The sequence below is a fragment of the Rhinolophus ferrumequinum genome, chromosome 3, assembly GCF_004115265.2.
Source record: "Rhinolophus ferrumequinum isolate MPI-CBG mRhiFer1 chromosome 3, mRhiFer1_v1.p, whole genome shotgun sequence".
Taxonomy (NCBI): domain Eukaryota; kingdom Metazoa; phylum Chordata; class Mammalia; order Chiroptera; family Rhinolophidae; genus Rhinolophus; species Rhinolophus ferrumequinum.
In genome coordinates this window covers 36,645,870-36,670,236 of record NC_046286.1, presented here as the reverse complement: position 1 = coordinate 36,670,236, position 24,367 = coordinate 36,645,870, and the positions used below count along the sequence as shown (strand labels likewise).

The following is a 24,367-nucleotide window of genomic DNA, read 5'->3' as shown; positions in this document are numbered from 1 at the left end:
TCTTTATTTGTAGATGGGGTATAACGCCTATCTTGCCTTCCTCAAAGGGCTGTTAGTAGATATATGTGAACATTTTTAAAACGAGCACAAGTAAAAGAAAGCCACAATAAAATATGCCCGGAATGATGTATGTCTTCTTGGTAGAGTTTTTAAAGTGTTTTGATGTACTTTTCACTGAGAGATGGAAGTGTGGAATATTTTTATTATATAACCCACATTTCTTCATTCCATTCCTTGCCCCTGTCTGTGTTTGGGAATACTGTGTGCTTCGTGGTATTTTCCTCAACACTGGCTTTTTTCCTGGCTTGAAGAATATTTTAGAGACAAAAAAAAAACGCCAGAAATGAAAGAGTATATTTATAGATATTTACATATAAGTACAATCATCTGCTTTATTATGTCTTATGGTATAGTAATGCCTTTTGAAATACACATGTTATGAATTGTTTTTATTTATCCTTTATGTTACAATTTGAACACTGCATTGAATTCACTGAAAGTGTGTATTAGCTTGATTATACTCTTGATTAAGCTCATTTCGGGATCATAAAAGGAGCATTACAAAATATTTGTTAGCAAAAGAGGGTACTGAGTTGGTTGGGCTGGAAATACTTGGCATGGAGATCACCTATTGCAAACTAGGTTAGGTAAATGCACTTCAGAGTGGCAAAACCAATATTAGAAACCATATTCCTGAACTTGTAATCTATGTCTGTGTCTCTGTCCTTCTTTCTATTCACTCTTTCCCTTCTTCCTACCATAAATACAAACACACATTCTGTTCTAAAAGCTTCCCTGTAAATAGATTGGCATTTAATGTCCCTATCACAGATCAGAATACTTTTACAACCTTTCACCATATTTTCTGTAACTTATCATGCATTCCCATAAAATAAGAGAGATGTATTTTAAAAATACTATCCTAAACCAAAAGCCAGATTCTTTGTGATGTTCTGATAAAAGCCAGAGTCAGAGACTCCAGGCCTTTAAGAGTTTCTGTGTGTATAGGTGTCTATTGCTGCATATAAATGACTCTACAACTTAGTGGCTGAAATCAACAATAAACATTTATTATCTCTCCCACTTTCTGTAGGTTAGAAATCGAGGAATGACTTAGTTGAGTGGTTCAGGCTCAGAGTCTCTCGTGAGGTTGCAGTCAAGATGTCAACTGAGGAGTAGCTGGTTAGCTCAGTTGGTTGGAGCGCAATGCTCGTAACACCAGGGTCGCCAGTTTGATCCCCACATGGGCCAGTGTGAGCTGTGCCCTCCACAACTAGATTGAAACAACTACTTGACTTGGAGCTGATGGGCCCTGGAAAAACACACTTAAAATAAATAAAGGTTAAAAAAAATAAAATGTCAGCCGAGACTACAATCCTTGACGGGAGTACGGATTTACTTCCAAGGTGACTTACTCACACATCTGGCAAATTGATTACAAGGCCTCTGTACTTCCTCATATGGGCCTTTCCACATGGCTGCTTGAGTATCCTCACAATATGGCAGATGATTCCTTCCAGAACAATTTATTCAAGAGAGCAAGGTGATAGAAGTCATATCTTGTATGATCTAGTCTCCAAACATACATCATCACTTCCATAGCATTCCATGGAAGTCAGCCCTATGAATGTGGGAGGGGACTATACAGGGATACGAATAATAGGAAGTAAGGCTCATCAATGACCATATTGGAGGCTACCATATTATGTAATGTTTTGTGTGCCTTACACAGTCCCAATTTCACATTTTATGCAATCTTAATCTTTATTATTTCATCAGATACATACGAAGTTATTAATAGAGAGAAAAATATATTGATTATTTCACTTTGCAAGTCAAAGCTGGAAAAACACAACCTTTTCAACAGTCTTGGAATACATAATTCAGAAGCCGTTCAGAGTTGAATTATGGCCATGCTATTAAAAGCTACAACATCACTGCAGGTCAAATCCATGTCACAATAACTTCATCCGTCCTAAAATGTTTATTTCTTCAGAGATGGCAATAACAATTCATTAAGGCCACCAACAAGCCAGGGAAAAATATCCATGAGGCTCTTTTTCCAAACGCATTCTCACTATTTCCTCTGTAGGGCTGACTCTAAATTGAATGCCATTAAGATCGTGTTACGATGAAGAGAAAGTAATCAGGGTGATGTGGCTCTGAGCTCTGTAGTTTTTATATAACACGAGGCAGGGATTAAGTCAAATAAGATTTCATAGATTTAGCATTTTTATTTATGAAGGAAAAGCATAATATGCTAGACTGGAAAAAAATGTGCCTTTGATTTATGATTTGAGAAGAGAAATGCCTCATGTTAGAATACATAGACATGCATATTTCATTCCACAGATGACCACTGGTTGAGAGGACACTTATCTTTGTAGCCTTGGGCTGCCCCTTTGAATTATCCACTTAAGAAGACATAATTAGACAGATACTTCAAAGACTCCAATAATTCACATCGAGTAGCAAGTGCAGAATGTATAATCAGTTGGAAGGTTATAAGATGGCTTAAAGTAAATGGAGAATCTTTTACATATCCCTTGTATAGTACCTAGAACCTAACAGGTGCCAAATAAATATTAATTTCTTCCCATTCCATCCTCAATCCAGCCTCTGAAGATTCTAAGACTAGATTTTGAGGCTATAATCTTATTGAAACACCTAACTAAAATAGTAAGAAAGCTCCAGGGTTTAGGAATAAGTTTCTCACCAGCTTCAGTTTTAATCCATATGTTATTTTAATGTTGTTAATAATAACAAAGATTTGCTACTGAAATACTTTTGATTCTTCTGTGGCGGCTCTGCTTAAGACTTTTAGTTAATATGTAGATATATTTGAAATTTTCCATTTACCCCAGATAACCAAGGAGCTATTTTTATCTGAAGTTTACAAAAATCTGAAAATAACACCTATGACAGAAACTTATTAAAATGTATATTTATGTAAATGTACATTTATGTAATGTGTATTTATGTATTTTATGGAGACGAGATAGCATTGGAGATTTCAGCAACCTCAATCTTCACTCCCTTAAAAAATGTACATTTATGTTGAGGGACTAAACAACAGGCTTTTAAAAAATAGTAATTACTATTATTTTTTAAATGATATATGCTCATTATTTAAAATGTTAAAGGATGAAGAATATTACCAAAAAAACCCAAAAAAACAGGAAATTAATGTTGCTAAAATTTTGCTACTTAAAAATAACTAAATGATACCTATCATTCCAGATATCTCTCAATACATTTATTTTTAAGTCTTGTTTTGTTTTGTCTTAATTTTTATTGGGGAATATTGAGGAACAGTGTGTTTTTCCAGGACCTATCAGCTCCAAGTCAAGTGGTTGTTTTCATTCTAGTTGTGAAGGGCACAGCTCACTGGCCCATGTGGGAATCAAACCAGCAACATTGGTGTTATGAGCACTGCGCTCTAACCAACTGAGCCACCCAGCCGTCCTCTCAATACAGTTTAAAAGATAGGCTAAATAGAAGTAGTTTCACAAATACAGAATTTTTCTATGCAGCCATTTTAATAAAATGGACTACATTTAATTTTACTTGATTTTTAACAGAAGAAAAAGCATCTGAAATGACACTCAAGAAATTTCTGATTTTCATGCAAATGTTTCCTTACATCATGAGCTATTCATTCTTAAAAGATCCCTAAAGGCTAAGAAGAAAGATTACCTAAAATATTAATGTGGAGTCATTATCATTTACACTATATGTATCAACATTAGGCAGCATTTTTGATATATTGCTATGAAAGATAAAATTATCAGAACACTTATAATCCAGCATCTTCACTCTCCCACACCCCAAGCTTTGGTAATTAGGTGAGTATTTTACCACTGTCAAGGTTTATAAATCTAAAATTGGTTCTGTAACCACAACCTCTTCAGCTTCTTGAACTGATTTCTGTATTTCAATGGATTTAGGGCTCACTCTCAAAGCTTCTACCACTGCTTCTACATTCCTGAGTCTTCTGCTTTGATTTATCTTTTAGTTGGCTGGAATATACTATCAGATCATTGTTTCAAGAAGGGTTCATGAGTTCCAAAGGTCCCGAGGACTTGGCTACTAAAAGGAAAATTCTTTCTCTATTCCCAACACTTCTGATATGACATGTGCAGGGTTTTTTCCCACATCAACCAATTCTCCAGACACCAACTGGGTGTCCTACAATTTGGTTATGACAGTACCTGGAGTTGGCGCAAACCTCACAGGTACAGGTCTCAGTGCCACAAAGCTGCCCCCACCCCGTGCCAGTCACAAGTCCCAGGCTGTCACTTACATTTCTGATCAACCAACTATAAGTTGAGGGTTCCCAACTTTTATGGCTCCAAATCCCACAGCTCAGCATTCACAAGTCCCCTGGAACCACAGAAAACAAAGAGGCAGTTTTACATGGGAATGCAAGTACTTTCTATGGCTACCCCACAAGGTTCAGCACGGCAGCAATCAAAAATGCACAGCTCCCAGCTTCCCCCTGGAATGGGTTTGATAGCACACTTTCCCAGCTGCTGCCCAAGGGTCAGAAATTTAGGAGCTCTGTGTCAAGAACTGGAGCCAGAGACCAAATGTGTATTTCTTATTAAATCAGAGCTACTTACTAGGTATCTGTAACTTTCAAATGTGAAGGATAACTTGACTTTTGGAGCTTCTTACTCTGACATTTTTACTGATGCCACTCTCTGTTAGTTCTTAAAACTTCATTTGAATATAAAATTGTCTCAAAATGAAGTTTAATTTTTTTGAAAGTTAAATCATATTAAAGTGTTCTGACAAATACAGCATTTTGCTATCTCATACCTCCCCACTCTTTAGTCCCACTTACCAAAAGTAGTGCCTTTTAACCCCATTAGCTATTTCTTCTGGCATTTGTTCTTCCTATATTTTTAAATAATATATAACTTCAGGGGCGGCTGGTTAGTTCAGTTGGTTAGAGAGCAGTGCTCTTAACAAGTTTATCGGTTTGATCCCCACAGGGGCCACTGTGAGCTGCGCCCTCCACAACTAGATTGAAACAATTACTTGACGTAGAGCTGATGGGTCCTAGAAAAACACACTTAAAATAAATTTCAAAAAGTTGAAAAATAAAAATAAATAATATATAACTTTTGAGTCATCAACTTTCTATATCATTTATTGACTTTCTATTATTGTAAATAAGAATTTAAGTTTCTTACAATATTATCCGCTCTCTATATGGTGATAACTATTATTCAATCAATATTCAGTGTTTACAGTATACCAGGGATGCAAAAAAAAAATGTGTATACATGATTTGTATTTATCTTTTGTTATTGGAATATATTATTACAATTTTAATTCAGTTTTCTCCTTTCTTAAAATGTGCATACACCCTCTGTATATTGAGCTGAACTATTTGCTCTGTTTCCTTTCTGTTTTCCTGGAGTTAATGTTTTCTTTGACATTTTTTCATTTGCCTAGTTTTCATTATTCTTAATGCCAATTCTTCCCAAATTTTCCATTAAAATTTCCAGTATAATTTTCTACATCAAGTAACTTACCACTTCCAGTTTGCAGACACTGCTTTCTCTTTGTCACTGGACTACTACTCTCTAGGCCTTCTGGACAGCTGTCACCTGGCACTTCCCTTTGTTATCATCCTTAGAATTTCCTTGGCCTTTCTCCTTAGTTGGATTCCCTGATCCCTAGATCTCAGGGCTTCTCTCTCTGGGCTTACTCTCTTGTTTTGTAGACCACATCCTTCAGCAGTTTTGTCAAGTTAAAATTTGGGTACAATGGCAGAGGGCTTGGTGATACAAGGATTCCGTATACCTGTGTCTTGAGACTAATCGAATCTTAATTGGATGCCTTTTACACCTGGGTTACCTATCGCCTGATGATACCCCTTCACCATATTTCTGGGGATTTCCCTAACTTATTTTCAGTAACCCATTTCCTCCTATTTCTTGGTTTACCCCATTATTTTAAGTAAACACATTCTAAGAAAGGGTGCCTGGGAGGAATTTTTTGAGACTTTGTGTTTGAAAATATCTTTCGTCACCATTACACTTGATTGATAGTATAGAACTCCATTGTAGTCCTGCTGCTTTCCCAGCTAGCTGTTCCTGGAACATGAAAAATATCCTTCTTTAGCTTTTCCATTTACATTTTCCGCATGGCTACACTCTCTCACCATCTTCAGGTCTTGCTCAAATACTATATACTCAGGGACCACCCTAGATAAAATTGCAAATCCAGTATTTCCAACCATTTTCCGGCTTCATTTTCCTTCCATAGCACTTATCACCATCTAGTATACTATATATCTCCCTATGTTTATTTTGTTTATTTTCCATCTTATTCCGTTAGATGGTAAGCTCCTTGGGGCCAGAAACTTTTATCTGTTTTATTCACTGATTTATCCTAACACCTGGAACAGTGCCTGGCGCATTCTAAGCTATCAATATCTATTTGTTGAATGAATGAATAATAAACACTTATGTTTCATCTCTATAATATGTCAAAAAAGAAGATAATAACTTTCTTGTTATGATAAGAGTGGATTTCTTTGCTATAGAATTAAAAACTTGCTGATCATTCCACTTGAAGATCTAAATGAGATTATAGAAACTTTTTAGATTTTTAAACATAAAATAGGTGACCACTTGATGTTCATGATTTAGTGTCTCTGTGTATATATGTGACCCTTTCTAGCAGCACTGAAAATAGTCTTTCATCTGCACTTGCCCCTGACATCTTCCTCATCTTCTACTTGACCTCCCTCTGGCTACTAATGGGGCTTCTGGCTGGCCCCACTGAGCCTATCTTCACCCATTATTAGCTTATATCACTTTGACTTTGGACTTTAGCTAGACCTGAGTTCATCTACTTTGGTTTGGACCATTTCATCTGCAGTCTTTGCTTTTTGACAAGTCTCCTGCGCAGAAAGTGACCAAAATAGGCTTTTACTCTACAACCAGCAGCTCGGCTTCTAACCAGCATCTCCACCATGTGTACATACATATAAACATACCTCACACCCTCACAGGAACCCACACACACACTCAAACACAACAGCTATAAAGTCAAGTTATTTTGAGTCTATTTACTTTGCACACCTCATGATGAAATAAATGACCTTGGCTTTTGTTTCATTGTAATGTGAAAAACTGAATGTTTGAATGACCTGTGCCACTGCCATGTCTAATTTCTACATATGAATCTGATGAAAACTTATTTAAAATATACTTATAAGTAGTGGTGAGTTTTGGACAACATTTTTATTTCAGAGGAATATGGTCTTAGTAGTTTCAATATCAAGGCAAGGAAGAGTAGGAGTCTTTTCAAATCACATTTAAATAGAGCTGCTAGATTTAGCAAAGGAAAATACAAGGTACCCAGTTAACTTTGAATTTCAGATAAACAGCAATTAATTTTTTAGTATATTCCAATAAGAATCTTGTATTTTATCCAGCAACCCTACCTTTAAATATCCAATTATTCTTATCAGTGTAATAACTTCGATAGGTTTATTGCGAATGTGAATGATTAATGTTAAGATGCCACAAAGCAAAAGAGGTAGAACTTCAGTTTTATTGGTTGATGACCTAATCCAGCAGACTATTTTAATCTGGCTGAAGTCTATATAGTGGAAAAGGTGTGAGTAATGAGATGCTGGCCCAGGAGCAAAACATCTGTCACTGTGCTTCCTCCCAGACCTTTATCGTCTGGGGAGCACAGAGATCACATCACAGGAACACAGATACATATGTATTTCCCCATGACACAAAGAAGTCAAATCCAGTTACTGATAGCACTTGAAGCCCTTCAATTTACTCATCCCAGACCTTTCCATAACAAAATAGCATAGACTGGGTGGCTTAAACAACAGAAATTTACTTCTTACGGTTCTGAGGCTGGGAAGTCTGAGACCAGTTGATGGCTAATTTGGTTCCTGGTGAAGGCCCTCTCTCTGTTTTGCAGATAGATGATTTCTTGCTGTACCCTCACATGGTAGAGAGAGAGAGAGAGAAAGAAAGAGAGAAGGGGAAAGGAGGGGAGGGGTAGGAAAGGGAGAGGAGAGATCACTTCTCTTGTTTCTTCTTATAAAGGCACTAATCCCACTAATGAGATCTCCACCCTTATGACCTAATTACCTCCCAAGGACTCCACCTTCAAATACTGTCACAATGGAGATTAGTTTCAACATATGAATTTGGCGATGATACAAACATTCAGGCCATGGCAATGGAGATTTGAGTAAAACTACAAGTGTATATCCAGAGAGATCTTGGACGTTAGGAAATATCCTTTCTGACAGTTGAAGGAATTATGGGTAGACATACCTAGGCATCCTCCCCAGGTGAGAGAAAAGAGGGTGCTTCTCTGAAATCCGGGTACTATTCACCAACAGGCAGAAACTAAGAAACTAATAAAACTAATATGATTCCATCTTTCAGAGCTGTTTATCACTTGGAATTTCAGTTTGGGTGATTGCACTCTAGTAAATTAGCTGACTGAGAGTCCAAAGATTATATCTGCATCCAGACAGTTCATTCATCATGCTTAGCATTTAGATTTCAGTACAGCTTTCCCATATATTTGCCAAAATGCCACTGAAGCAATCACAGGAAGAACCCTGTTTTGAGCTTTCCAATGCCTTAGATATTGTCACTGGCTCTATATTTAGGTTTATAAGAATATTTTAATAACACACCAATCTCTTTATCGGATAGTTTCATATAACCACTTTCTTAAATGCTTATTGATTTTAATTTTGCATCAAAATAAGAATGGACTTCAGTAGTTCATTGTGTACTTATCCAAGAAAGCAATGCCAAATGGTGGTAGAAATTGTGAAAGTATAATCCTGTAAATGATAAGACTTTTAAATATTATCAAATATTTAGCAAGTTTTATAGTCAATATAAATTTCAAATTATATAGGCAACCTCATCTTTATTCTCTCAATACCATTTTGCAAATTGACAAGTTATTCAGTCAGATTATTCAGTTTGGGAAAAGCACAATTTAAATTTTAATTAGTAAAACTACCAAAATATAGTAACTGGGATTCCAAAAATATAAAAAAGTCCAATTGCAAAAAAAAAATTGCAGGCATGCATGATTGGAAGGTGAATAACATTTCTGGGCCAAAACTGTATCGCTAGTTGGCTGGGAGTTCTAGGTGGGAATACGAGACCCAAATCTACTCCAATGCCATCAGTGGTTTGGCACCACCTGATGACCTAGTCAGTTTTTACCAACTGGTTCCTAGACGTGCTATGTCGGGCTGGGCAGTAATTCCAGGAATTCTAGGTAAACTGTAATCTTTTAGTTTCATATATCCGGAAGTTTTGGGCCTGAATAAAATGGGTACAATATCTACCTTCTGTCTCCGGTTTGGACACAGGTCTGCCTGCTCTTTCTGTACAAACTTCTTGTTTTTAAAACATGACATTAAAATAATCAATGTAAATGTTATTTTTTTTTTAAGTTAAATTTAACTTTGGATTTTTTTCTCTTTCTATTCTTTGGGGGAATGCTTGGACGTAATGAATTGGTCTCAGGAGATTTCTCCACGGACAGGTCTTTATCTCCACCTGCTGTAGCCTCGACCACCCTGTCAGAAACTTCACCTTTCTTCACTGCATCAAGTATCTTCTCTCTGACTGATCAAAGTGCCACAAACATAATGTCCATTGACCAGACTGAACTAATCCCAGGTCTAACCAGTCCCACCAATGATTATTCTGCCATCAGCCAGTCAGCTCTGGAAATGTCACATTTGTCTACATCTTCAGAAAACAGCAGGTTGAGTACAAGCAGCCAAGATATAGTCAGAGACTTAGATGGAATGGATCTATCTAACATTCCCATCTCCTTTGAGGTACCAGGGTTCAGTGGATATGTTTCCATCCCAGACCGTTTCTTGGAGAATACCACTCCTGTCCCAGCTTTACAGTATATCACCACTAGCTCTATGACCATCACCACCAAGGGCCACGAGCTGGTGGTATTCTTCAGTCTGCGTGTTGCTAACATGCCCTTCTCCAATGACCTGTTCAACAAGAGCTCTCTGGAGTACCAAGCTCTGGAACACCGATTCACACAGCTGGTGAGTGGTCACTGCTTACAATTAATTCTCTGTGTGTCTCTTCTTTTTTTTTTATTACTTTATAATATAATCACTGGCTTCCTTGAGCAATTCAGGTTGGAAGAGACAAGTCTCTGAGATGGCTGTTGCTGAAGGCATTCAGCTAGAGTGTTGAGATGGATTCAGGTCCAATAGGCAATTAAGTTCTGTGGTGGACATACGAGGCAGACACCGCTGCCCAGCCTAATGGGAACAAACTTATCCTTATGGTCTTTTCATTACAGTTCTTCCAAGTTTAGTTTTCCCAGGAATAATACATAGCCCCTTGAATACTGAACTTGGGATTTAAAAGTAATATGAGCAGACTTTTCCTAAATTATAATGCCATAAGCTGTTTTCCAGCCATCTGATGAAAGGCTCAAAGCTAGAAAGGTCCAGCACAGATGAGGCCAAAAGTTCAAGTGTAAAGATTCTTTTTTCAGTTCCTGTTACATTCTTGTAAAACTAAAAAAATGTCTAAATGGCTTACCATTCCTGATCCCAAACAAAGAAAATGAGAAGATTATCATGATAGTATGTCTTTGATTATAAAACACCCCCAAAACTCACAGGTTTGTTTTGTTTCTACATGTACGATAAGAAATCCACATCCAATAAGAAATGCTGAATCATGTGGGAACTCTACACAGTCAGGGCCAATATGAGAATCACAAAGATTGCAGAATTTCTGAAAATAACAGGAAAAATATTTGTAAGCTTCATATAAGTTAAATCATTATGCAAATTAAAACTATATAAAAACTAATACTTCAAGTGAACTTTAAAGGAAGCCTAACACCCCCACCACCCACAGTGAGGAGAGTAGATAATTGAGACAATTTTAGGGAACAGAGTCCCAGAGCACCTAGTCCACACACCTAGTGTGTGTAATTAGGATACATGCTAAGCTGCCATAATGAAGAGATTAAGAATATAGTAACTTAAATAAGATACAACTTTATTTGTCTGTCACTTAGTGAGTCGGACAGATCTGCTCAGTGTCATTCAGGGATCCATGTTCCTTCCATCATGTAACTCTGCCAACCCCAAGGGTGTTTCTTCATTCACACAGTCAAAGCGAGGTCACTGGTACATCCTGCTTTCAGTAGTAAGAAGGGGAAAGACAGAAAGCCCAGAGCAAGCAATTTCCTATGCAAGTGACACCAAAGTTGCCCACATCTCTTACACTCATATTCCATTGGTGAGAACTAGTCACATGGCCACACCTTACTGCCAGGGAGGCTGGGAAATGTGGTCTCTAGCTAGGCAGTCGGCTTCCTGTGAAAAAGAGGAGAATGAATTTGGAAGAAGGGAGCAGCTAGTCGTCTACACAGTAGGTGAAGACAGGAATTCCCACTAGAGTCCAAAGCAATGCTAAGACACAAAGAATGAGCCCAAAGTAAGTAGGAGAAATCAGCAAAGAACAGATTGGAAAAAAGAAGTTCTACACTTTGTATAAAATTTTATTTTATTTTCACAATAATCTTGAGGGCGGGAGGCAGAACCAGAATGTGGGTCAAGATCTGAGTCAAAATTCTGGAAGGGTGGGGAGAGGGACAAAGATGAAGCAGGTCTGGGCCAAGCCTGGGAGTTTGCAGCTTGCATCTGAGTGCTCCCTAGGCTCGTCAATTCATGAACGATGGGCTCACTTTCGGGGCCAGGAACAAGGCAGACATTGCTGATTTTTAAACATTTCTGATAAGTGATCTCAAGGATGGCTGTGGCTCAAAAGAGGCAGGTGTGGTAACCTGAAGCCCAGTGCCGTGGGGCATACTTTTCAGATTAAATTGTAGTTTGGAAAAGGTCCTTAGGGAACCACTTTTTCTTGTCCCTCAGTTCAGATAAGGGTACTGAGGTACAACACAGTGGTTAAGGAGGTCAGTGAAGGTGGCACAGCTACCGTGTTTCCCCGAAAATAAGACCTAGCTGGACCATCAGCTCTAATGTGTCTTTTGGAGCAAACATTAATATAAGACCCGGTCTTATGTTGTATTGTATTATGTTATGTTATGTTATGTTATGTTATGTTATGTTATGTTATGTTATGTTATGTTATATTATATTATTATAAGACCCGGTCTCATATTATAGTAAAATAAGACCGGGTCTTATATTAACTTTTGCTCCAAAAGACACATTAGAGCTGATTGTCCGGCTAGGTCTTATTTTCAGGGAAACACAGTACTTAGGGACAGTTCCAGGACTGACTGCCAGTTCCCTGCTCTTTCCATATCACTGCTTTTGTGTTGACTGTGAAACATTTCCTGCATAAACAGACAAGCTGATGTTTAAGCTGTTGTTTATTTCAGTAGGTCATTTCAAATTAGTTACTTCCAAACAGATTTCCAATTACACAGGCAGAGGGCACAGTCAGCTCCTGGACTCACTTTGGAACATGTTTTTATTTACTTGGATTTAAAAACAAAAAACTGAACCTGGCATTGCTGCTTTGCTGATAGCATTGGACTGGATTTTGTGAATCCTCTGTTCTCACAATTTATCATGAAGATAACCACTGCCCATCCATCTCAATATACAAATAGAAATATGGAAATAGGGAGACGTAATCACTGCAAATAGATCATTAAATAATGGTGTTCTCATCTCACATTAAATCCAAATACACAAATAAATAAATAAATAAATAAATAAAAAGGCACTGAAATTTATACCTCAGATAATGAAAAGTGAGAATAAATGGAATTAGTGACAGCTGAGTGCTTAGAAAACAGTTAAAAGTAAACCATGTTTTATTTTGCAGCTGGTTCCATATTTACGATCCAATCTTACAGGATTTAAGCAACTTGAAATACTTAACTTCAGAAATGGAAGTGTCATCGTGAATAGCAAAATGAGGTTTGCTAAGTCAGTGCCCTACAACCTCACTAAGGCTGTGCATGGGGTTTTGGAGGATTTTCTTTCTGCTGCAGCTCAACAACTTGATCTGGAAATAGACAGCTCCTCTCTCAACATTGAACTAGGTAAAAGAATTCAAACCATAAATTTGCCAGAGTTTCGGGGTTTGTTGGTTGGTTGGTTGGTTTGTTTAAGCTTGCAGCTCAACTTGAGGTCATGAAAATCAAATTAAAATCAAAGAAACTCATACACACATACAATAGTCTAGTCGTTACCAGAGGGTAAGGGGGAGGGGGTGGTAGAAGAGAGTAAATGGGGTCAAACATATGGTGATAAGGAGAACTCACTCTGGGTGGTGAACACACAATGTGATAGATATATAGATGATGTATTATAGAATTGCACACCTGAAATCTATGTAATTTTACTAACCATTGTCACCCCAATACATTTAATTTAAAAAAGAAAATCAAATTAAAATCACACTTGATAAAATAACCTTTTGGAAGTTATGGATCACCTTATTCAAAAGGTAGGGTTCTAACACATTCAGGTTAAAGTTAGGTTTCCTACAACGAAAAGCAAAGAACAAGCATACCTCTTGCCTCACCATCTGAGAGCTTTAATTTCCCCTGAGAGCAAAACTTTTGCAGTGCTTAAGAGATTCTTTTTTAAATATAGCCCACAGCCAAACTAATTAACCTTCTGCTGGAAGTCAAAAGCACCTTCTCTGAACTGCAACAACCTGGGGGGTTCCTACCTTAGAAACCTGCCAGTCACAGTTAACTATGAGAATCACCTCTTTATAACAAAGTTCCGCATGAAACAGCATCCTGAGGAAAGAAAAATAATCATTAGACCAAATTCAAACTTGGAGAAAAGCCAGTTTACCAAAGAAAGAAGATAATGTCCCTTCCCATTTGTGTACTATAGATCAGCTTCCATGTGCAGATTAAAACAAAAAAGAGTTAGATGTGAAGAAAACTCTCAAAAGATATGGGGGCTCAGCCCAAAGCTACACAATAGAAAGTGAGCATTTGTTCAAATAATAAAGCATAATGGATTACCATTGTAACCAGCTGTGCCCAAATTGGGAGCTGTTCCCATCATTATTTTAAAAATTCTGTTTTCTAACCAATTGAAGGAATTTTTTTTTTCTTTTTTTTTTTTCAATTCCCTGGAGTGCAAGTGGCCAAGGTTCCAAATCTACTGCCAATGCAATCATCCAGTCAGGCTGAAAACAAAGCTTCCTAATTCGCTATGAATTAGTGAAGTGAATCTTTTAACATCCTCTCTGGCTTTCTGTGGACTAACAAAGAAGGCAGAGGGAGAGGCCTAAGGCAAAATCCAAACAAAAAGACTCAGTTGGGAGACACTTATCTTTGACAGAGCAGAACTTTTAGCAACTTTAAGGAAATTGCCTCCTACCTGGTAAATATGATCATTAAAATGTGAGCGGGCCTGAGGCACTGAGCCTAGGAATATTTAGCTCTAAAGGGGTGGGGGTGGGGGGAGTGCAAAAGCCCTCTGGGCTCCTCCAAGAAATCAAAGACCTCCTAAATGCTAGTAAGATACCTACCTGGCTCTTCCCCTGAAAACTTCCTCAGACTGAGGGGGGGGGGGGCGGTCCTTGCCAGTTGAACTCAGAAGACCAATTCTTTAGTTGATTGAGAACAATAACAGGATGTGTACAGGGAGAACTTGGAAAGCATAATGGAGGTGAGGGCCCAATCCACTCCCTTCCTCACTCCTTCAGGGAGCTCAGTTTACTGAGAGACCCATCCAACAACACGAGGAAGTCAATTTAAGGAGCAAGTTGAGGCAGGGGAGAAATTGGGTGTGCCGCTGCGGGGACAGGCCTCTCAATGCAGGTGCCACTTAAGTACGGCCTTAGAAAGAGGCCATGGAGCTGGTAGTGCATTGCTGAGGATGCAGAAGGGACCATGGTGATGTGGGAAAAAATAGAATAGCATTGACCTTGGAGGGTCATAGTCCTGACCGTGAAACCTGTGTGCTAATCGTCAGCACTCAATTAACCACAACTGGAAAATAGAGATAGTAACAGGTGTAAGGATTAACTAAAATAACAGATTCTTCCCTCAGTATCCACAGGGTATTGGTTCTAGGATCCCACCCGCAACCCGAAGATAACAAAATCCGAAGATGCTCAAGTCCCTTATGTAAAATGGCGGCATAGTATTTGCATGTAACCTTGCATATCCTCCTGTGTACTTTAAATTATCTCTAAAATTCTTATTATACCTAATACAATGTAAATGTTATATAAATTGTTATTCTGTACTTTTTAGGGAATAATTACAAGACAAAAATCTGTATAGGTTCGGTACAGACACAACTATGGTAGGCCTAGGTACAGGTTACACATCAGCCACAATGTAACTTTTCTTTGGAATGTTTTTGGTCCATGATTGGTTGAATCCACAAATGCAGAACCCGCGGATGAGGAGGGACTGTATTGACAACACTTAACATAACATTCAACATATTGTAGTTGACTAGTAAATGTTTAGTTAATATCGCAACATGGTCATTATTAACTTGACTAATAATTTGTGACCTGCATAGGGTACCAGTGAGAACAATATAAAGCACTGTGACAAGGTATTTATGTGGAGGTTTTCATTAACTTCTTGTGAGAGATCAGCTGTGTAGCTTTCCTCTAGGAAGCCAATGGCAGTAGGAAAGAGATGGTGCTAACAACAGCCCTAGTCTTTGCTGGAGCCAAATTTATGCTAAGCAGCCCAAGAGGTGTCCCTGACTACCTAGTGTACTGTGGAGTAGGATGCCCAATCATCTTTTAATGGCGGGTTAATACGGTAAAGCCAGAGTGCCCAGACAACCTGAGAAATTACCTTACTGTCATGCAGGGTGGCATGCGGGCTCTCAGCTCCTGCTTCTCACATAAGAACGCAGGACATGGTGAGGCCAAAAAGGAACACCCACGGAGCCATAGATGGGGGAGTCATACCACTATATTCTCACTGGCAGCATTCACCTCTCTGCATTCTGCTCTTGTTAGCTCTGCCACTATCTTCTTGCTAGCCCCCATTTGCTGCTAGCGTAGCCACAGCAGTTATATTAGTGGCCAATGGCTCACTGGTTACAGTTGACGGCCAACTAGCCACAGCTGATGGCCATCCAATCACAGTTGATGGCCATTTACTACCTGAGCCAGCACCTTTCCACGTGAGGGCGAGAGCCTGGAAACTGCACTCCTGCCTCTGTCCCCACACTTACTCTTTCTTACCAGATACTTGGAGAGTGAGAAAATCTGAATTCTTAATACACTGACAATGCATAGAGGAATGAATGAGTGAATGAATGACTAGGAGAGGTCTGCCAAGAAATGACTGTAGTGAGCCAGCTAGGACGTGAATCATGCCTGAACCAAAGGCTTGAGGACAGCAGAATTAGAAACCCAAATATGGATTTTATAAAAGTTAAAAATAAACAGCAATGGACTTTATGAAGTTCTCTATGTAAATCTAAATAAATCCAACATCCCAAAGGGTTCCTATGTAGAGTGAGAAGCCACTACGCCATGCTGCCCCCAATCAACAAGGGTGGGTAAAGGGAGGCAGGGGGGTATAATGAGCAAGCAGGGAGGGACAGGGAAGGAGTAGAGGGGGCTTCCTAACTCACAACTAGGGATCCTGGTTTAGTTATTTCACCAAAGGCAAAGGGTAGATTCACCCACTTGTAACCAGCAAGTGCTTGATGATTCAGCCTTGACCAACTTCTACATGCTTAATACAAAAAATAAGCAGTCATCCACCACTGAATAACATGTTAAAGCATGGAAGTCAACCCCTTCCCAAAGGATCTTCCAATGTGGACAAAGAGGGACACCATAGAATGATGCTGGGATCAAAGCTATGCCTTGTTCATTCAAAAAGAGTTAGTGAGCACTTTCTGATATGCTACAACTGGTTGCAAATTCCTGTGAGTCTGGGAATCACTAAGGTGAGATCCCATAATGAGGAAAGCTCTGAGTTTTTTCCTTTAAATTCTATTTCCTTGAGGCCTGGTGCCTGAACAGAAGAGAGAATGTCAGGCTAGAGATTAATGTAGAGAATTCTAGTCCCTCTGAGCTGGTCTCGGGCAGTGAGATGGTCAGTGGTGTTTGGTGTGGCGAGGCCTGAGCAGGCTGCTGCAGCCACAAAGACAACCAGACTATTAAAGAAACCATTATTCAATGCCACTTGTTAAAGACAGCAAGGAAGATTTCATTCAAGGGGGACCATCTTGATGGGTGTAGGGACCACTGCAATGGGGCCTTGGGGTGAGGGAGAGAGAGTAATACAGCACGGGCAAGTGGGATCTACAGCTAAGCAGCAGGGTAGGGGGCTGTGAATGGAAAATTACTAAGAGGAAACATCAGAGGTGGGTTTAGGTGGTTAAACGGACCTAAAAGGATTCTTGCTAAAGGCAGGGCAGGGTGATCAGACATCACCTGGGAGACAGTGGAGGATGAGGAACCTGCTCAGATATTGCGAGTGATCAGATATGGAGGATGCGGGATTCTAACTAAACCAACTGAGCAGGATTCTTGCTAAACCTGTACAATCAAGAGACAACACAGAAGTCCAAAAGTAGAAGATGAGTTGAAAATTCCAGTGGAGCCTGAGGAGAACTTGGTCAAGAAGAGAATCTTTTGTTGGCACCAGAGCTGGAAAGGCAGGACATTAGCCACACAGGAGGCGGTGACAGCAGTACAAGCTACCATTGGAGGGTGGAGGCTGCTACACAGAAAGACGTGGCTACCCAAGAGCAAGGGTGGTTACGGACCCACTCAGGCAGACCCACATTATTCACAGCTCGTCTTCCCTGTCCCAAAACCAGGGTGGAGATAGCCCCAAAACTCAAAACATACCCAAGCTTTTGAACAGTGCTAATTACCGTCTCACTTCTGTGAATCTGCATATCTTATAAAACTTCTTGAAACTGAATTTTAAAATGCTCTTCTATAAAAACCTGTACAGTTACAGTAAAGTGTTTCTAGCATCAGTTCTCCTGTACAACTTTAGTTTGGGGAAATATGTACAAAATTGATATTTTGATTACATAATAGGTTGGTGTAAAAGGTAATTGCGGTTTTTGCAATTATTTTTAATCTTTTAAACCGCATTACTTTTGCACCATTCTAATAGAAGAAATGGGTGTCTAGATTTTAAAACAATTAAGGGAAAATATGCAGATAGATTTTGTCCTTTTTTTGAAAAAAAAATTCAGAGTATGACAGCTATTTGCTTCTAGATTTTCAGCAGGACTGAATGATCCAGATTTTCTCCTTTTGGTGGTATACTTGAGTGTAAGCTGTCATGGTGATTAACAGTTGAGCTGATTAAAATGTCCTCCTCATACAACCAACCAGTGCAACCAACTTATTGTGCTGCTTCTCAGGTCCCTAGCCCCCAAATGAAGGTAATTCAGGTTTCTGGAGAACAAGGACTCAAATTCCAGTTTATAAAGCCCCTGGCACTATTGCTGGCATGATCTTTTCCAGCATCTAAGGCTTGGGTTGATGCACGGCAATGCCCGTCTCCCAGCGTGTAGTAAGATAACTGGGGCACTGATAATCAAAACCACAAATAATACCAGAAGGTTATTTCAGCAAATAAAAGAAAACTCTCTAATTCAGGTTTGATCTTGCCACTATTTGCTTGAACTCATTGGCATGAGTCCACTAGGTTGAAAAAACTCTCCTTGAAAGAGAAAGGGGAAATCTTTTGCAAAAAAGGGGGTAGCTGCTGGAAATACTGTTTGTCAAATACTTGGTATATGGGAGAGAATCTCAAAAATCTATCCTTGGAAAACAGAGAAAGCATTCTATAATTTTAACCTTTTCCCAACCAGGATGACAACATAAAGCAAAACTGAGTTCCTGGGTGTGTTAACACGTCCCACCTTCTTGAAGAAAAGAGAGTAGAACCAGGGCTATGCAGCACTAGGGGGTGTCTCTCCAGCCTGGGGGCCGCTGTCCCTTCCCACCACATCCTCCCTCAACCCTTGTCAAAGAATAACCCTCAAAATGTGAAAAACGTAATTATTATGCCAACGGATAGTGAGAATGTGTCAAATTTTTATTTACGTAATTGATAAGAGAATTGCTAAAATGACAAATCTGGTTTAAAGAGGATATGGAAACAGGAATTTTATGTAGCCAGAGAACAAAGAAGAATGATAAAATAAGAGTAAGCTAAATACAAAATAAAAAAATACAATCATTGTATCTTACCCATTTTCTATACTACAACTTCTACCTTTACAGAGTTGTAAAATGCCATAATCAATAGTAAACGATAAGTCAAACAAAGTTACTGCCTCCTAGGGCTCAACAAAGTGTTTCTTAAAGAGCCAGAGAGTACATAGTTTAGGCTCTGTGAGACAAAAGGTAAAATCGAGGACACTATGAAGGCGCTTATATAAACATTTAAAGACCTAAACAACCATACTTAGCTTGCCAGCTGTAAAAGTACAGACGGGTGGCTGGGTTGGCCCACAGGTGATCTCTGTTTACTAAGGGGACTGTTACTGCTCTAGCGTGACATCGAAAGTCATATGGTCAGCTTTTCTCCCGTCCAAATGATGGATGATTTTTCTTAAACCAACAAAGAGGTCCAAGCCTCCAACTCCCACAGGCCCTTATCTTTGCTCTTATAGAAAAGTTAGACAAGTAAATAATAATGCAGTCATGATTTGGGGCTCTGTTCATTCACACATTCAGTAAGCACTTAGGGATTATCTGCCACCAGTAAAGGAACTACTTTAGGCACAGGATCCAAAGGGGAATCAAGCCCATCCCTGCCCTCAAGAAACTAAATGCCTACCAAGAGAAATAGACACATACACAAAAAGCTACAATAGAGTCTGCTGAATACAATCATCAGGATATGAAATGTTATGAAGCACAGAGGACAGAGAAATTAATCCTACAGGGGCGAGGGGATGTCATGGCAGGCTTCCTAGACAGGTGGCAATACTGAGTGTATGATACCTTGGTGGGCTGGGTCAGAGAAGGGTGGGGAGAAGCTATTCCAGAAAGGGCAGGAGGAGGATGCAGACATTTCAGGAAGGGATAGTAAGTAGGGAGCGAAGGGAGCTCAGCCTGGAAGGAAGGGAAAGCTATGCTGAGCCAGTTCATATAAAGCCAGGTTGTCCAGGAGCCCCTGTCCAATCTATCTGCATCTACTTGGGTGTTCTATTTTTTCTTATCTTTTCTTTTTTTTGTGACTTACTGTCTTTTAAAGTTCAACTGTAATAAAATTTTGTAAAACTCAAAAAGTCTTCCAACTTAATACTAACCAGTCCTTTAAGTAGTCTCAAGATTATAAAAATAACATATAGTTTATATGTTATAGAAAATACTTAGTGAAAATACATAAATAGTTACAAAGGGTACATAGATTAATTCATTTAAAAAATTTTTAATACAAAAAATAAAACAAAAATTAATAAGCTAACTCAAGGATATAAAAATACTTCAAAATGTTTTTTGGGCAAACCAATTTTAACGAAATGGGTATTAGCCGAATAGACCTCCAGCCTATGATGTAGGTGTCAAGGCCATGGACAAGGCCGGTGCTGACAGTACACATTTGGGAAAGTATACATTTCCACTATACAAATTTAAACCAGAGAACAGGTTAAAAAAAATCAAAATGGCCCAGGGCAATGTGTAGGGTAGGAGGAAAAGACAACTGGGAATGGAACCCTGAGAAATTCTAACACTTAATGGGGAAAGAGAAGGATTGCCAGGAGAAGATGTTGCAGGAGCCAGGGAAAGTACAGGAGAGACAGGTCAGCAATTTCAGCAGCTGTGAGTAAGCAGTGGATGGAGGTCATTTAAGTTGATGGTTCGGAGGTCATTAGAACCCTTTGCAAAAGTAATCTAGTGGAGTGGCAAACGCCCAGGCCAGATTTCAGTGAGATTGGGATGAAATGAAAAATGAGAAAGTCAACATCCCCTGTCTACCTCCCGTCTTACAACTTGGAGCAAGGCTTCTACCCTCCCCGAGACTGGGAGCGAGGGGCACTATTTTCCTTGATGGTTACATTTCAAAGGATTGGCTCCCAGGTCCTGGAGAAAGACAGTCCTGAGTTGTAACACTGTCATGAAGCTTTAAAGAGATTTACATCCCAAAAGGGGCACAGAATGAATTTACAATTGCAAGGTTTCTACACTAACTCCTCTAAGACTAGAGAGGTCAGGGGACAAGAGTCGGGAAGAAGCCTGTGTAAAACTTGGTCAAGCTGAGGGGGGATTTAAGACAGTCTTGGTCAGAGGATTTAGCATTTATTCTCTATGCCCCAGTTTTATTTTATTTATAGGCAATGCCTAGACAGACCAATTATTTAGTTCCGTTTGCAAAATTCAAAACGAAATCCAATCAAGTCTTTTTCATTTTTTTTCTTTTGGCCTAATGTCAGGGTGGAAAAGTAGTTTGTGGTAGTAATGCTGGTTGGGGGAAATAGTATTCCATTACTACTTTTGGACTAACGAGAAGAAGAGAGAATTTAAAAATTCTCATGAGATTTCTAGGTGAGTGACATTCCACATTCACATCAGCATCTGAATTGCTGGACGGGTCCTCTAAAAGAGGGTCAGCGATCAGTTAGACCAAATAACATCTGCAGAGGTACAGACATGAAGGAGAAATGACACACTGTTATTACTGTGTGTGGTTTGCTATTCACCTTTTGAACACTCCCTGAATAAATGAATCTGTGATATAAAAAGTACAAACCAATGTTAGAACTATCTGTGATTTATCAACTGAAAAACCCAATAAATCACGGCTCACTCAGTATTCTGCCAGCATCCCCAGCAACTAGAGCAGTCCTTCCTTTAGGCTGCAATGAACATTCTTCAGAAGTATGTAGGGCTTTTATTCCAGTTAGCTGTGCAGGTTGAAGATTTCAAATATGCAAAACCACTTATTCTAACTTATTCACGCCTTACTTAAATTCCTAAGAAGCCACCTCAAAAATGGGTAGACTTCAAAAAAAAAAAAAAAAAAAAGCCAGACGTGAAGGCTGGTAAATGGTAAACACTGAAATTAATTACAGTCTGGCATCCAGGATTCTTCCAGCCAGAATGTGAATCAATCATTTTCTCTGGAAAGTTGCATAATTTGTAAGACTCCCATTTAGTCACCAGCTCTGAAAAGGCGCTAGACGTCACTTATCACAACAATGACAATAAACACAGTAAGAGCTGCTATTAATTAACACTATTTTCAATCTTAATAAATAACTATGAAAAGTAGGTATTATTAATCCACCCATTACAGAGTTGGAGAAACCATTTCAGAGAAGCGTGAGTAACTTCGGTCTTACCTGCTACACAGTCACCAAGTGCTGTAGCTGGAATTCAGAGGCAGTTTTCTGTGCTTCCTTCCATTCTACCTGCTCCCTTTTCATAAAAGGGAGTCGTATCAACCCCCCCACTGGGTATATACAGAGGCTATTTAATCTACTTAGAAAAAGTGACAACACATTTCAGTTTAATTAATCCTAAATTAATTGTTAGGTTCTACAGTTCAGCAAGTAAGTTTTCCCATCATATTTTGTCATTTTCTTAGAATGGGAAAAAAACAAACAAACAAACAAACAAACAAAAACAACTTTCTCTCTTAGAAACAAGTCCTAAACTTTCAAATGTCCCCTTTGTGGGTTCCGGTAGCTCTACTAGGAGTGCCCTGTCCCAGCTGGGGGCAGTCACAGGAATTCTCCTCCCTGAGAAGCCCCCTCTTCTTTTGCCCTCCCCCCAGTCTCCTATGTCTGGCCCTGTCTCCTGGGTTACAATGCTGCTGCCCTGTGGCTCCTGGGCCACCATTAGGGAATCTACTGTTAATGCTTATTTCCAGTAGGGAACCCCAATACCAGTTGTACTGCCAGATACCTTTCACCACTCTCCAGACTTTCAACCTGTCATCCCACATCAGAACCACCTTATGGAGCTTTCTTAATGATGTAGGGGATTTTTCCTGTGAGTAAGTGAGAGCAGGGATCATGTCTCCTGAAACCGAAGAATGGAAGCACCGACCAAGGAGAGGCGAGGAGTTGTAGAAGAGGATAGTTTATTAAAAAGCAAAGAAATGCAGCTCCCGAGCGGGAGGGGGTTCCCAAATGATGTGCCCCCTGACTGAAGCAAAAGCTCTTATTTTTATACCTTGCCCTGCCTGATTGGGGAAAGGGAGCTGGCACCTTCTAATGGACTCCGTCTACCAGGTTTGTTGTGTTAGCCCATCCTGAGGGGATTAACAAAATAACCCATTCCTACCTATCAGATTTGCTCTGTTTGTCAGGCCAAAAGGGATTTATGAGACAATTTATGAACCTCAAGGCACTGTTACATTTTGTCATGGAGTGAAGGAGTTGTTTCAGAACCTGAAGTTTCAGGATATGGCTGTCTTTGTTTGTTACCAAGGATTTTCCTGTCTGCCTATCAACATGCCCACTAACCTGTCTCATTAAGACATTGCTAGGGCCCTTCATCCAACCCTTTAACACAAACTAGGGCCTCCGTCCAGCTGCAGGGCCACCTCCCGCAGCCCTTTCTTTCGGAGTTCTCCCTCCAACAGCTTATCCAGGGACACTCAGGCCCTAACACTAATGCACCCAAACACCTCAGTTTGGCAGATACAAATAATGACTGAGAGCAGAGATAATTCTTCTGCCTCCCATCCAGGGCAAGATGTGTATGGTCATTCACACACCCACTCATGTAAGAAAGAGTTACCATGAGCCTACTATAAACAGTTTGTGGTGGTGGTTCTTAACAATGAAATTGAAATGAAACCCAAATTTTCGCACATTGCATGCCCCTTTAAACCGGAAAGAACTCCCATTAATACCTTATTCAATTCCACAAATGTGTATTAACTCCAACCATATGCATGGCGCCATGTATGCCGTGTGCTAGTTATCATTGAATAATTATTCTCACTCTAATCCTACCCGTCAGCAATAAGCCATACACAAAACATTTTGGCCAATAATAAAATAACATAAAACAACGAAACATTAACTTAAATATAGATTTTTTTTTTAAGTTCTTTTAATCACTGTACGGCATCAACAGCTCTGGAGGTGTGTGCCAGCATGTCCAGCCAACTCTCCTGCTGTTTGCGTTGTGGTATAACACCTAAAATGGGAGATTTATATTTGAGCTGGAGGGACATTAGTGATCAACTGGTTTAAACACCCCATTTTATAGAAGGGGAAAATGAGACCTAAAGCTGCTAACCTACATTGCCAAGGCCACTCACAATTGCTGGGAACTAGTCCTTCCTTCATAGGGCGCTTTCCTGGAAGCTTCAGCTTTGACAGCAGGGATGAGCTGGTTCACCCCCTCTGCAGGTGCAGCCA

At 39.4% G+C, this 24,367-nt stretch overlaps 1 protein-coding gene across 2 annotated transcripts in view; it reads left to right on the top strand.

Annotated features, from left to right (window-relative positions):
* The window catches only part of IMPG1 (interphotoreceptor matrix proteoglycan 1), a 111,335-nt gene that overhangs the window by 70,000 nt on the left and 16,968 nt on the right, over nt 1-24,367 (top strand). For both annotated transcript variants that reach the window (XM_033103445.1, XM_033103444.1), the window contains 2 exons: nt 9,571-10,099; nt 12,879-13,098. In XM_033103445.1, coding sequence (XP_032959336.1) covers nt 9,571-10,099; nt 12,879-13,098 — 749 coding nt within the window. The remainder of the gene's footprint in view (nt 1-9,570; nt 10,100-12,878; nt 13,099-24,367) is intronic.